At 53.4% G+C, this 15,951-nt stretch overlaps 1 protein-coding gene across 1 annotated transcript in view; it reads right to left on the minus strand.

The window, feature by feature from the left end:
• heg1 (heart development protein with EGF like domains 1) overlaps window positions 1-12,144 on the minus strand; it is a 34,894-nt gene extending 22,750 nt beyond the window's left edge. The window contains exon 1 of the mRNA XM_031893888.1: window positions 11,925-12,144. Coding sequence (XP_031749748.1) covers window positions 11,925-12,144 — 220 coding nt within the window. The remainder of the gene's footprint in view (window positions 1-11,924) is intronic.
• Between the last annotated feature and the right edge of the window lie 3,807 nt (window positions 12,145-15,951).

Below are 15,951 nucleotides of genomic sequence, written 5' to 3' on the forward strand. Positions count from 1 at the left end.
GGGTAGGGAAGGAGATTGCACCCCCCCTCCTGCCCCCACTGTCACCCTCTCGCCTGTTCCACATACTGGGTGTTACCAGGAAATTCCAGCACAAATCTCCCATCGCCCCGAGCCAGTTCCTCTGATAAGGATCCAGCCTGCAGGGAAAGTGCTTCCCAAACCCAAAGTACCGGCAGCAGTTCTGCTCCAGAACCACAGCCTGTGCCGGCCAGGGGTGCATGCTGGGAAATGTGGCTGTAATGTATGTCATTCCCTGCAGTACCGAGTCTCACCAGCTTCAGCCAAGGCCTGTGTCACCCCTAGGGCTGCAGCGGAACAGCGCCACCCATACAGTGTAAGCCTAAATATATTGGGCCCCAGCACGGCCCATACCTGTATATACTGTATATTGGGCCCCCAGCACAGCCCATACCTGTATATACTGTATATTGGGCCCCCAGCACGGCCCATACCTGATATAACTGTATATGGCCCCTCACAGGCCCATACTTATATCTGTATATTTGGCCCCCAGCAACGGCCCATACCTGTATATACTTGTATATTGCCCCTAGCACAGCCCTTACCTGTATTATCGTAATATGCTCCCGCACGGCCCATACCTGTAATACTACTGTATGTTGCGCCCAGCACAGCCATACTGTATATACTGTATATTGGCTCGCCCACACAGCCGCTACTGTATAATACTGTATATTGGGCCCCAGCACGGCCCATACCTGTATATACTGACTATTGGCCAGCACGGCCCATACCTGTATATACTGTATATTGGCCCCCAGCACGGCCCATACCTGTATATACTGTATATTGGCCCCCAGCACAGCCCATACCTGTATATACTGTATATTGGGCCCAGCAGCAGCCATACTGTATAATACTGGTATATTGGCCCCGCAGCACGGCCATACCTGTATATACTGTATTATGGCCCCAGCATGGCCCATACCTGTATATACTGGATTATTGGTCCAGCACAGCCCATACCTGTAATATTAACTGTATATTGGGCCCCAGCACGGCGCATCACCCTGTAATATACTGTTAATTGGCCGCCAGCAGCGGCCCATACTGTATAAACTGTATTGGCCCCAGCATCAGCCTACCTGTTAACTGTATATGGGGCCCAGCCCGGCCGCATCCTGTTATATACTGTTTATTGGCCCCCAGCACAGCCCATACCTGTATATACTGTATATTGCCGCCAGCAACCAGCCCATTACTGTAATATATGTATATTGCCCCAGACAGCCCATACCTGCTATATACGTATTGGCCCCCAGCACAGCCCATACCTGTATATACTGTATATTGGGCCCCAGCACAGCCCATACCTGTATATACTGTATATTGGGCCCCAGCACGGCCCATACCTGTATATACTGTATATTGGGCCCCGCAGCACAGCCCATACCTGTTATATATAGCTGTATATTTGGCCCCAGCACGGCCCATACCTGTATATACTGTATATTGGGCCCCAGCACAGCCCATACCTGGTATAATTACTTGTATATTGCCCAGCACGGCCCTACCTGTATATACCTGTATATTGTGGCCCATGCAGCCGGCCCATACCTGTATATACTGTATATTGGCCCCAGCACAGCCTCATAAGCCTGTTATATTCTGTAATATTGGACCCGCAGCGGCCCCATACTGTATATACTTGTATACTTGGCCTCCGCAGCACGGGCCCATACCTGTATATCTGTTATTGGGTACCCCGTCAGCACAGCCCAACCTGTAAATACTGTATACTTGGGCCCAGCTACGGCCGCATACCTGTATATATGTAATATTTGGGCCCCGCAGCAAGCCCAACTCTGTATATACTTGTATATTGTGCCCCAGCACGGCCCATACCTGTTCATATACTGTATATGCCCCCAGCACCGGACCGCATAACCATGTAATATACTGTATATTTGGGCCCCCCAGCACAGCCCAACCTTATTAACGTATATTGGCCCCAGCACGGCCCATCCTGTATATACTGTATTATTGGGCCCGCCAGCACTAGCCCATACCTGTATATTACTGTATATTGCCGCAGCAATCAGGCCACTACCTGTATATACGTATAATTGGCCCGAGCACAGCCCATACCTTCTATACTGTATATTGGGCCCGCGCACAGCCATACCTGTATCCTGTATATTGCCCCAGCACAGCCATCCTGTATATACTGTATATTTGGCCGGCCGCACAGCCCACTGTATAATACTGTAAAGTTGGGCCTCGCGAGCACAGCCCATACCTGTAAGTAACTGTATATTGGGCCGGCAACAAGGCCATTACTGTATATGACTGTATTATTGGCCCAGCAACGGCCATAACTGTATATAGTGTATATGGCCCCCAGCTCACGGCCCATACCTGTATTATACTGTATATTGTGGCCCCGCTAGCACAGCCCATCCTGTATCTTACTGATAATTGGCCACTCAGCACGCCCATACCGTAATATACTGTATAATTGGCCCAGACCGGCCCATACCTGTCAATACTGTATACTTTGGCCCCAGCACAAGCCCATATACCTGTATATTCTTAATGTGGCCCCAGCACAGCCCATAACCTGTATATACTTGTATTAGTTTGGCCCCGCAGCACAGCCCTATACCTGTATTAATTGTATAGATTCGGCCCCAGCACAGCCATACCTTACTATACTGGTATACTTGGCCCCCAGCACAAGCCCATACCTGTATAATCTGCGTGATATTGGCCAGCATCAAGCCCATACTGTATATACTGTATATTTCCCCGCAGTCAGCAGCCCTCTACCTTGTATAACTGTAATATGTGGCCCCAGCACAGCCCATGCCTGTATATACTGTATAATTGGCTCGCCAGCACAAAGCCATAACTCTTGGTATATACTGGATATGGTGTCCCAGCACAGCCATACCTGTATATACTGTATATTTGCCCCTCAGCACAGCCATACCTGTAATATACTGTATATTGGCCCCCAGGAAGGCCCATACCTGTATATTACTCGTATATTTGGCCCAGCACAGCCCATAACGCTTATGATTACTGTATAGTTGGGCCCAGCACAGCTCATATCTATATAACTGTTATTGGGCCCCAGCACGGTCCGCATCCCTGTATACATGTAATTAATTGGGCCCCACACGGCCTAACCTGTAATACTGTGATAGTTGGGCCCGCGCACGGCCCATAGCCTTAATATATTCTGTATATCGTGCCCCCTGCAGCACACCCATAACTGTATATGTACTGTATTATTGGGTCCAGCACAGCCCATTACCTTATATTACTGTAATATTGGGCCGCCAACACGCCTCATACGTGTAAATATACTGTATTCTTGGGCCCAGCACGGCCGCATACTGTAAGATACTGTTATTGGCCCCAGCAAGCCAACCTGTAAATGTCATATGTCTACAGCCAAGCCCATACCTGATATGACTGATATTAGGGCCCCTAGCATTCAGCTCCATATACTGTATAGTATCTGGTATTTGGGCACAGCACAGCTCATACTGTATATAACCTGTATATTGGGGCCCACAGCACAGCTCATACCTGTAAACTGTATAATTGGGCCCCACACGGCCCCATACCTGTATATACTGTATATGGCCCACAGCCGGCCAATATCCTGTATATACTGGTATATTGGCCCCAGCACCGGCCATACCTGTATAACTGTATTAATTGGGGCCCAAGCACTGGCCATACTGTATATACTGTATATGCGGCCCCCAGCACAGCCATACCTAATATATATACTGTAATGGCCGCAGCACAGCCCATCACACTGTATATACGTATATTGGCCCCAGCACAGCCCATACCTGTATATACGTATATTGGCCCCCGAGCCAACGGCCATACCTGTATATAATGTATATTGGGTCCAGCAAGCCAATCCTTATATACTGTATTATTGGGCCCAGCCAGCGGCCATACCTGTATATACTGTATATTTGGCCGCCAGCGCCATACCCTGTATCTACTGTATATTGGGGTCCAGCACAGCCGCATAACTGTATAATACTGTAGTATTGGGCCCAGCACGCCCATACCTGTATATTACTGCAGATTGGGCCCAGCAAGCTCAACCTGTAATATTACGTTATGGGCCCCGAGTCTACAGCCCAATAACTGTATATACTGTGATATTGGGCCCAACAGCACAGCCCATACCTTGTAAAATACTGTATATTGGGCCCAGACAGCCCATTACCTGTAGATACTGTATATGGGCCCCCAGTAGAGCACAGCCACATACCTGTAATACTGTATATTGGGCCCCAGCACAGCCCTACCTGTAATAGTACTGTCTATTGGGCTCGCCAGCACAGCTCTACTGTATACCTGTATATTGGGCAGCGCCCAATAGCTTATACCATGTTACTAGCTGTATATTGGCCAGTCACAGCTCATATCCTGTATATACTGTACTACTTGGGCCGCCCAGCAAAGGCGCATACCTGTATATACTGTATATTGGGCCCAGTCACAGCTCATACCTGTAATACTGGTAATTGGGCCCAGCAAGCCCATACCCTTATACTGTATATTGGCCAGCGCACAGCCCATACCTGTATAATCCTGGTATAGTTGGGCCCCATGCACGGCCTATACGTATATACTGATATTGGGCCCCAGCACGGCCTCATACCTGTAATACTGGTATATTGGGCCCCGAGCACGGTCCCAGTACCTGTATATACTGTATACTTGGCCCCACACAGCCATAACTGTATATACTGTAGTATTGTACCCCAGCACAGCCCATACCTTATATACTGTAATTTGCCCGCTGCAGCACAGCCATACCTATAATATATTACGTATATTTGGGGCCCCCAGCACATGCATACCTTAATATTATCTGTCATATTGGCCCAGCCCAGCCATACTGTATTAACTGTTCTATTGGCCCCAGCACGGCCCAACCTGATATATACTGTTATTTGGGCCCCAGCACGGAGTACTGTGAATCATACTGTATATTGGGCCCGCACAGCGACAGCCCAATACCTGTATATACTGTATATGGGCCCCCATTCAGCGTCCCATACTTTTAAATACTGATTTTGGCCCTGCACACAGCCTACTGTATATAACTGATATCTTGGGCGCCCCAGCACAGCCATAGCTGGTATAATATGTATATTGCCCATGCACAGCCATTACCTTATATATGTTACTTTGGCCCCAGCACGCCCCATATCCTGTAAAGTACTGTATCTTGGGCCCCAGCGACAGCCATACCTGAAACTGATATTGCCCCCGCTAGCAACAGCCAACCTGTATATGACTGTATATTGGCCCCAGCAAACAGCCATACCTGTATATACTGTATATTGGCCCCCAGCACGGCCCATACCTGTATATACTGTATATTGGGCCTGCCAGCAACAGCCCATACTGTACTATCTGTATATTGGCCCCAGCACAGCCCATACCTGTATATTACTGTAATGATTGGCCCCAGCACGGCCGATACCTGTATTACTGTATATTGACCCCCGCACGGCCCATACATGTTACTCGTATTTTGGCCACATGCCAATACCTGTTATAGCTGTATATTGGGCCGCCAGCACAGCCCATAACCTGTATATCTGGTATATTGCCCTCAGCACAGCCCATACCTGTATATACTGTAATTGGCCCCCCAGCACGGCCATGACCTGTATATACTGTATATGGCCCCCAGCACAAGCATACCTGTACGTACTGTCTATTGGCCCAGCACAGCCCATTACTGTATATACTGTATTTGCCCCCAGCACGGCCCAGTACCTGTATATACTTGGTATATTGGCCCCCAGCACGGGCCCATACGGTATATACTGTATATGGGTCCCCAGCAACAGCCATATCCTGTGTATTAGCTGTATTAGTTGCCGCGCAGCACAGCATACTGTAATACTGGTATATTGGCCCCTTCAGCCGGCCAAGTACCTGTATATACTGTATATTGGCCCCTCACACGGCCCATACCTTATATCTTGTATAGTTGGGCCCCCACACGGCCCATACTGTATAGTACTTGTTAATGGTCCCAGAATGCCCATACTGTGTATTAACTGTTATTGCCCCCGCACAGCCATACCATGTATATCTGTAGTATGGCCCCGCAGTACGGCCCATACCGTTGTTATAACTGTATATTGGCCCCAGCAACAGCCCATACCTTGTATACTGTAATATTGGCCCCCAGCCACAGCCATACTGTATGATACTGTATATTGCCCTCAAGCAAAGCCAATGTACAATGCTTGGAGGGGCAAAGAAGGACTCCTTGGGTGGAATGAAGAACACCGGGGGGGGGGGGTCCAATTGTTCTACTGAGCGGCACAGATGAGGTTCAACTGTGCGTACCTGCTCTCTCAACTTGACCACAGCAATAGGGCCGCCGCTTCGTTCTCTTTGTGCCCCTACAATTGGGGGGGGGGGGGGGGTAGGGTGACCAGGAAGCCCCTTGTGGTTGGGATCAGATATTGGGGCAATTTATAGAAGACTTTGTTGGTTCTGAGAGAGCGTGAGAGAGGCTGAGAGAGGCTGAGAGAAGCGGCCATTGGTGTGAGAGTGATGTAACAATTGGGCAGGTGAGGTTATCAATGTTTCGTGGGAGCACACTCGGTTATTCCGGGGGGGGGGGCCGCTAACATTCCCACAAGCAGGTCTCTGAAGGCGCCTTGTCAGCCCACAATCACCGGACTGCCCCCCCCGGTGTCCATCAGCAGTCACACAGTGGCACTCTGGCTGCCTACGCCAGGTAACCAGAGAGCCCTGGGAGCAAATTATACCCCCCCCAACCTGCCCCCAGGGGGCACCTATACCAGCACCAACCACCTGCCATTGCCCCCACCCTAAGGAATTCTGATATACCTCCCTGGGTAGGAAACAGCATAGTGGCATAGAGACATGGCAGATTGGGGAGATATGGCTGATTACAGAACGATCATAAGATAGTATAGAGTAGATTAGATAGATAGATAGATATAATGAGAATAGAGGGATAGATTAGATAGATAGTGAGATAGATAGATGAGATAATAGACCAGACATGACAGATAATAACATGACAGAACGACAGACAGAGTGAGATAGACAGACAGACCGATAGATAGATAGATCAGGATAGATAATAGACAGACAGATAATAGACAGACAGACAGACAGACAGACAGATAATAGACAGACAGACAGACAGACAGATAGCTAGACAGACAGATAGATAGATAGATAGATAGATAGATAGATAATAGACAGACAGACAGATAATAGACAGACATACAGTCCAATTATTGGATCCCATGGGGGGGGTTTGCAGGGCTCGGCTAATGGAATTTTCTGCCCCAGCTCAGCACTATGAGCGGCCGGTTCCACTGAGGGGGGAGTAACAGACGCCTGAGAAGTGTAAGAGGATTAGTCCATCTGCCCCGGGGGCTCAGTGCCCCTTACACACAGACTATAGGGTTAGTGCCCGGCTGCCCCGGGGGCTCAGTGCCCCTTACACACAGACTATAGGGTTAGTGCCCGGCTGCCCCGGGGGCTCAGTGCCCCTTACACACAGACTATAGGGTTAGTGCCCGGCTGCCCCGGGGGCTCAGTGCCCCTTACACACAGACTATAGGGTTAGTGCCCTGGCTGCCGGGGCTCAGTGCCTTACACACATGACTATAGGTTAGTGCCCGTCACTGCCGGGGCTTTCAGTGCCTTACACACAGACTATAGGGTTAGTGCCACTGGCTGCCCGGGGGCTTCAGTGCCCTTTACACACAGAACTAAGGGTTAGTGCCCGGCTTGCCGCGGGTGCTCAGGCCCTCTTTACACACAGACATATGGGTTTATTGCCGCTGCCCGGGGCTCAGTGCCCTTTACACCAGACCATATGGTTAGTGCCCGCCTGCCCCGGGCTCAACCAGTGACCTACAACAGCTATGGGTTAGTGGCCCGGCCCCGTCAGTGCCCCTTTACACACAGACTATAGGTTAAGTGCGGACTGCTGCGGGGGCTCAGTGCCCCTTACATCACAGACTATAGGGTTAGTGCCGCGCCGTGCCGGGGCCAGAGCCCTTAACACAGACATAGGGTTAGTGCCCCGGCGCCCCGCGGCTCAGTGCCCTTACACATCGACTAATAGGGTTTAGTGGCCGGCTGCCCCGGGGGTCAGCCCTTACACACAGACTAAGGTTAGGCCCGCTGCCCCGGGGGCTTCAGTGCCCTTAACCGACTATAGGGTAGGTGCCCGGCTGCCCGGGGCTTCATGGCCCCTTACACACAACATATGGGTTAGTGTCCTGCGGACTGCCCCGGGTCAGTGCCCTACACACAGACTATATGGTTAGTGCCCGGTCTGCCCGGCTCAGTGCCCTACAGCACAGATATAGGGTTGTGCCCGCTGTCCCCGGGGCTCAGTGCGCTTACACACAGAGCTATAGGTTGCCCGGCTTGCCGGGCTCAGTGCCTTACAACACAGACCATAGGGTTGAGTGCCCGCTGCCGCCGGGGGCTCATGTGCCTGTCTTACACACAGACTATAGGTTAGTGCCGCTGCCCGGGGGTTAGTGCCTAACACACTATAGGGTTAGTGCCGGCTGCCCCGGGGGCTCAGTTGCTCCTACCCACAGACTATAGGGTTCGTGCCTGGCTGCCCCGGGGTCAGTGCGCCTTACACACAGACTATGGGTTAGTGCGCGGCTGCCGCGGGGGCATCAGTGGCCTTACAACACAGGACAGGGTTAGTGCCGCGCCACGGGGGCTCAAGTGGCCCTTAACAGCAGACTATAGGGTTAGTGGCGGTCTGCCCCGGGGCTAGTGCCCTTACACACGACTATAGGGATGCCGCGCTGCCGGGGCTCAGTGCCCCTTAACACAGACATAGGGTTAGGCCGATGCCCGGGGCTCAGTGCCCCTACACAAGACCATAGGTTAGTGCCGGCTCCCCGGGTCAGTGCCCTTACACCAGAGTATAGGGTTAGGCCCGGGCCGGGCTCAGTGCCCCTAACCACAGACTATAAGATTTTGCCCGCTGCCCGGGGGCTAGTGCCCTTACACACAGTACTATACGGGTTAGTGCCCGGCTGCTCGGGGCTCAGGTGCCCCTTAACACAGACTATAGGTAGTGCTCAACGGCTGCCCCGGGTGTCAGTGGCCTTACAACACAGACTATGGTTGTGCCGTCTGCCCCGGGGCTCAGTGTCCGCGCTTACACACAGACTATAGGGTTAGTGCCCAGCGTGCGCCCGGCGGGCTGCAGTGCCCTTACACACAGCTAAAGGGTGTGCCCGGCTGCCCCGGGGGCTTCAGTGCCCCTTAAACACAGCTATAGGGTAGTGCCCGCTTGCCGCGGGGGCTCAGTGCCCTACACACAGCTTATAAGGGTTAGTGCCCGCTGCCGGGGGCTCAGGCTTACACACAATATTAGGGTTAGGTGCCCGTCGCCCCGGGGGCTCAGTGTCCTTACACACAGATAGAGGTAGTGTCCCGGCTGCCCGGGGGCTCAGGCCTTACACACAGCTATAGGTAGTGCACCGCTGCCCCGGGCTCATGCCTTTACCATCACGACTATAGGTTTAGTGTCCGGCTGCCCTGGGGCTCAGTGCCCTTACAACACACTCTGGGTTAGTGCCCGGCTGCCCCGGGGCTCAGTGCCTCCTTAACATTCACAGACTATAGGGTAGTGCCGATCTGCCTCGGGGCTCAGTGCCTATAACACAACTATAGGGGTTTTAGTGATACATTGGGGTGGGGAGGAAAGGGGATCTCACCATAGCATAGGAAGGGTTCTTACGTAAGGGCATCGAGGTTAGTGGGGTTCCCTACAAGAGAGGGGGAATGAGTGATACATTGGGGGTGGGGAGAAAAGGGATTCCACCATCAGCAATTAGGAAGGGTTCTCTACTGTAGCAGGCAGTCAGTTATGGGGGTTGCCCTACCCAGAGAGGGGGAATGAGTGATACCATTGGCGGGTCGGGTCGCAAAGGGGATCTCACATCAGCGTAGAAGGGTTCCTTTACTGTAAGGGCAGTCAGGTTATGGGGTTCCCTACCAAGAGAGGGGAAATGAGGTGATTACATTGGGGGTGGGGGAGGAAAGGGAATCTCACCATCAGCACGGAAGGGGGTTCCTTACTTAGGGCAGTCAGGTTTGGGTTCCCTACAAGGAAGGGGGAATGAGTGATACATTGGGGTGGGAGGTGCAAGGGGAGTCTCACATCAGCAAGGAAGGGTTCCTTACTGTAAGGGCAGTCAGGTTATGGGGTTCGCTACCCAGAAGGGGAAATGAGTGATACATTGGGGGGAACCAGGGATCCATCAGCATAGGAAGGTTATCCTTACGTAAGACAGTTCAAGGTTATGGGTTTCCCTACCAGAGAGGGGAATGAGTGATACATTGGGGTGGGAGAAAAGGGGTCTCACCATCAGCATCGGAAGGGGTTCTTACTGTAAGGGCCAGTCAGGTTATGGGGTTCCTACCAGAGAGGGGGTATGAGTGATACATTGGGGTGGGGGAGGAAGAGGGGCCTCACACATAGCATAGGAAGGGGTTCCTTACTGTAAGGGAGTCAGTTATGGGTTTCCTTACCAGAGAGGGGAATGGAGTGATACAGTTGGCGGGTCGGAGGAAAGGGGAATCTTCTAAACCATCGAGCGTAGGAGGGGTTTCTTACTGTAAGGGCAGTCAGGTTATGGGTTCCTCCAGAGAGGGGGAATGAGTGTTACATTGGGGGTGGATGAGGACAAAAGGGATTCAACCATTCGAGCGTCGGAAGGCGGTTCCTTACAGTATGGGCAGGTCAGGTTATGGGGTTCCTACCAAGAGAGGGGGAATGATGATACATTGGGTGGGAGAAGGGGATCTCACGAATCAGCATAGAAGGGTTCCTTACTTGTAAGGGCAGTCAGGTTTATGGGGTTCCACCAGTAGAGGGGGAAGAAAGTGATTACTATTGGGGGTCGGGCAGAAGGGGAATTCTCAACCATCAGTCATAGAAAGTGGGTTCCAACTGTCTTTAGTGTAAGAACGAACAAGAAATGGCCAAAGGAGAGCATGTTAGGTGCAATAAGAGACAGGGGGCATATAGAGACCGTAGGGTAATATAGAGACAGGGGGGCAATAATAAGAGAAGGGGTGGGCAAATAGGACGTAGGGCAAATATAGAGACAAGGGGGGCATTAGGAGACGTAAGGGAATTATAGGACGGGGGGCAATATAAGAAAGAGGGCAATAAGAGAAGTAGGGGCAATATAGAACAGGGGGCAATATAGAGACCTGAGGCAATATCGAGACAGGGGGCAATATAGAGACAGAGGGGCATATAGAGACAGTAGGGCAATTATAGAGACGAGGGGAATATCGAGACAGTAGGGCAATATAGAGACAGAGGGGTGCATCTAAGAGACAGTAGGCATATATAGAAGAACATGGGGCAATATGGAACAGGGGGCAAGTTCAGGGCAGGTTGGAGACCATAAAACGTAACATAAGCATAAAATCCTCAGAGACAGGAGCGTACATTTGCATATGAAAAAAAGGAAATTGGGTACGAGAGTGGGTCGGCGCGGGCATTGGAGTGCAAGCTTTGAACACTCGAGTCCCGGTACCTGCTCATGAGGATCTCATTGGTCAGAAGTGGTTTCGGCCCTGATCAGCCTGGTTTTGACAAAGGAGTTGATGATTGGGCTCGTTCGAGGTTCTGGCTGGTCCATTTGTGCAGCTTTGGTTCTGACAGGCGGGGGGGTCTGTGCGATGTCTCCAGACCTGCCTGGAATCCGTTTGGTCTTTCTTCCAATGTCGATGCCAGTGCATATTGCTTGCACTTTCTCACAGATAAATCGGTACTAGATCTGAACCCGCGGGCTCGGGGGGTCCAACTCTCGTTCCTAAGACCGCCAGATCTAGGTGAATTGGGGTTGCATCTGTACCTGATCCGACTGCGAGATTGCCCGGTTCGTGGTGATGGGTCCCCAGGTCATGAGCTGACCAGTGTTTCCTTGGTCCACATCCCGGGTTAGGGTGCGATGTTCGAGTCCGGTTGGGTCCGGGGGTGACGCTGGGGGGTGTCCCGGTGGGTGAGACCCAGTCTGGGTGCGGACGGACCGGAACCCAAGGGACAGAGAGAAGCAGCAGGAGCCCGGGGAACATTGTGCGGAGCAGCCGGACTGGGATCTCCCCGCAGCGGCCGCAGAGTCACAGGGAGCCGGGAGGGAGCAGCATGGAGCAGCCGCTGGGTCTGTGGGGCGGGGAGACCGGGGGCGGGGTGTAGCCTGAGAGGGGGGGATACAGCCTACCGGGGGGATACAGCCTGACTCCGGGGGGATCAGCCTGCCTACCGGGGGGATACAGCCTACCGGGGATACAGCTGCCTCGGGGGATACAGCCTCCGGGGGATACAGCCACTCGGGGGAAATACAGCCTGCTACCGGGGATACAGCCATGCATACTGGGGGGGATACAGCCTGCCTACCGGGGGGATACGCCTGCTACGCGGGGGGATACAGCTGCCTACTGGGGGGATACAGCCTGCTACGGGGGATAGCAGCCTGTCTACGGGGGGGATACAGCCTGCCTACTGGGGGGAATACCGCTGCCTACGGGGGATTACGCCTGCCTAACTGGGGGGATACAGCGCTACCGGGGATCACAGGCCTGCCATACTGGGGGGATACAGCCTACCGGGGGGATACAGCTGCCTACGGGGGGGATCCGCCTGCCTACTGGGGGGATACAGCTGCTACCGGGGGGATACAGCCTGCCTACCGGGGGGATACAGCCTGCCTACCTGGGGGATCAGCCTGCTAACCGGGGGGATACAGCCTGCCTACTGGGGGGATACCAGCATACGGGGGGGATAAGCCCTACCTACCCGGGGGGATACGCTGCCCTACCGGGGGGAATACAGCCTGCTACTGGGGGGTACAGCCTGCCTCTGCGGGGATACAGCCTGCCTACCGGGGGATACAGCTGCCTACGCGGGGGGATACGCCTGCCTACCGGGGGGATACAAGCCTGCTACCGGGGGGATACAGCCTACCGGGGGGATACAGCCTGCCTACTGGGGGGATACAGCCTGCCTACTGGGGGGATACAGCCTGCCTACCGGGGGGATAACAGCTGCCTACCGGCGAGGGATACAGCCTACCGGGGGATACAGCACCTGCCTAACCGGGGATTACCAGCTCTGCCTAACTGGGGGATACAGCCTGCCTACTGGGGGGATTACAGCTGCCTACTGGGGGGAAACAGCCTGCCTACTGGGGGGATACAGCCTGCCTACTGGGGGGATAAAGCTGCCTACTGGGGGGATACAGCTGCTACTGGGGGGAATACAGCTGCCTACTTGGGGGATTACGCCCTGCCTACCGGGGGCGGATACAGCCTGCCTACGGGGGGATCACATGCCTGCCTATGGGGGATACAGCCTGCCTACCGGGTGGGATACAGCCTGCTACTGGGGGGAATCAGCCTGCCCGGGGGGATTCAGCTTGCCTACTGAAGGGGGATAGAGTTTCTTTTAGGGGGGATACAGCCTGCCTCTGGGGGGAAGAGATGTCTTTTAGGGGGGATACAGCCTGCTACTGGGGGGATAGAGTCTTCTTTTAGGGGGGATACAGCCTGCCTACTGAGGAAGAATAGATTGCTTTAGGGGGGATACAGCCTGCCTACTGGGGGGATACAGTCCTGCATACTGGTAGAATAGAGTGCTTTTAGGGGGGATACAGCCTGCCTACTGGGGGGAATAGAGTCTGCTTTTTAGGGGGGATACAGCCTGCCTACTGGGGGGAATACAGCCTGCCTACGGGGGGATACAGCCTGCCTACTGGGGGGAATAGAGTCTGCTTTTTAGGGGGGGAATACAGCCTGCCTACTGGGTAAAATAGAAGTCTGCTTTTAGGGGGGATACAGCCTGCCACTGGGGGGATAGAGTCCTTCTTTAGGGGGGATTACGCCTGCCTACTGGGGGGGGATAGAGTCTCTTTTAGGGGGGGATACAGCTGCCTACTGAGGGAGAATAGAGTCTGCTTTTAGGGGGGATACAGCCTGCCTACTGGGGGGATACAGTCTGCTACTGGGGGAATAGAGTCTGCTTTTAAGGGGGGATACAGCCTGCTCTGGGGGGATACAGTCTGCTACTGGTAAATAAAGAATAGAGTCTGCTTTTAAGGGGGATACAGCCTGCCTACTGGGGGGAATAGAGTCTGCTTTTAGGGGGATACAGCCTGCCTAACTGGGGGAATACAGCCTGCCTACTGGGGGGGGGGGATACAGCCTGCCTACTGGGGGGGATACAAGCCTGCCTACTGGGGGATACCGCCTGCCTTGGGGGGGTACAGCCTGCCTACTGGGTAGAATAGAGTCTGAGGGGGGGATACAGCCTGCTTACTGGGTAGAATAGAGTCTGCTTTTTAGGGGGGATACAGCCTGCCTACTGGGGGGATACAGTCTGCCTACTGGGTAGAATACGAGTCAGCTTTTTGGGGGGTACTGCCTGCCTATGGGTAGAAATAGGTCTGCTTTTAGGGGGGATACAGCCTGCCTACTGGGTAGAATAGAGTTTGCTTTTAGGGGGGGGATACAGCTCTACTGGGTAGAATAGAGTCTGCTTTAGGGGGGGGATACACTGCCTACGGGGGGCGATACAGTCTGCCACTGGGTAGATAGAGTCTGCTTTTAGGGGGGATCTGCCTGCCTACTGGGTTAGAATAGAGGTTGCTTTTAGGGGGGATAAGCCGCCTACTGGGTAGAATAGAGTTTGCTTTTAAGGGGGGGATACAGCCTGCCTACTGGGGGGAATAGAGTCTGCTTTTAGGGGGGATACAGCCTGCCTACTGGGGAAATTAGAGTCTGCTTTTAGGGGATACAGCCTGCCTAACTGGGGAGAATAGAGTCTGCTTTTAGGGGGGATAAAACAGCTACTGGGGGATACAGCCTGCCTACTGGGGGGGGGGGATACAGCCTGCTGGGGGGGGGGGGATACAGCTGCCTAACTGGGGGGGGATACGCCTGCCTACTGGAGGAGGGGGGGGGGATGGGGGGGATAACAGCCTGCCTAACTGGGGGGTGGGGATAAGCCTGCCTACTTGGGGGGGGGATACAGCCTGCCTACTTGGGGGGATACAGCCTCTACTGGGGGGGGGGATACAGCCTGCCTACTGGGGGGGGAATACACGCCTGCATACTGGGGGGGGATACAGCCTGCCTACTGGGGGGGGGGATACAGCCTGCCTACTGGGGGGGATACAGCCTGCCTACTGGGGGGGATAAAGCCTGCCTACTGGGGGGGGGATATAGCCTGCCTCAGGGGTATAAGGGCCCAGTTGGGGGAATCTCTATAGTTGTGTATTAATGTTTTATTTTCAATGTTTAGTGGGGCCCTTACGTGGTTTTGCGGTGGGGCCCAGTAACCTACATACCAATTACCCACCTACATATTAATTACCCTGCTCTGCCCAGTCCCTATAGGGCATATAAGGCAGTCTGCCAGTCACACTGTTAGTATCAGAACCATGTTCGGGGGAAACGCTTAAAATTGCCCCTCATTGCCCCAATCGCTTTGTCCCATTTCCCGCCCACAAAGGTGCCCGATGGGCAAACCTGGATTTCTATTTTGTGCCTGGGCAACATGGTGCCACTGCCCCTGCCGGGATAAACTGCCCTACTGTTAGGGTAAAGTCCTTCATGGCCCAGTACCGGAGCTCCTATAAAAGGGAGAGACCCCCAGTAGCTTGGAGACCCCTCTGCCCCGGACCCCACAAGAATAAAACATATGATGATGGTGGGCCCTGGAGAAATGCCTCCAGCTCATCAATTGCCCCAACTTCTGCCCCATGCAATCAGCCTTCCCTTAGGCAGTAGGTGCTGCATGTAGATCAGAAGGTGGAGACATTAGATCAGTGGGCGGAGACATTAGATCAGTGGGTGGTGCCTGTAGATCAGTGGGAGGGACAGTGG

The sequence above is a fragment of the Xenopus tropicalis genome, chromosome 9 (genome assembly GCF_000004195.4).
Source record: "Xenopus tropicalis strain Nigerian chromosome 9, UCB_Xtro_10.0, whole genome shotgun sequence".
NCBI classification, from domain to species: Eukaryota; Metazoa; Chordata; class Amphibia; order Anura; family Pipidae; genus Xenopus; species Xenopus tropicalis.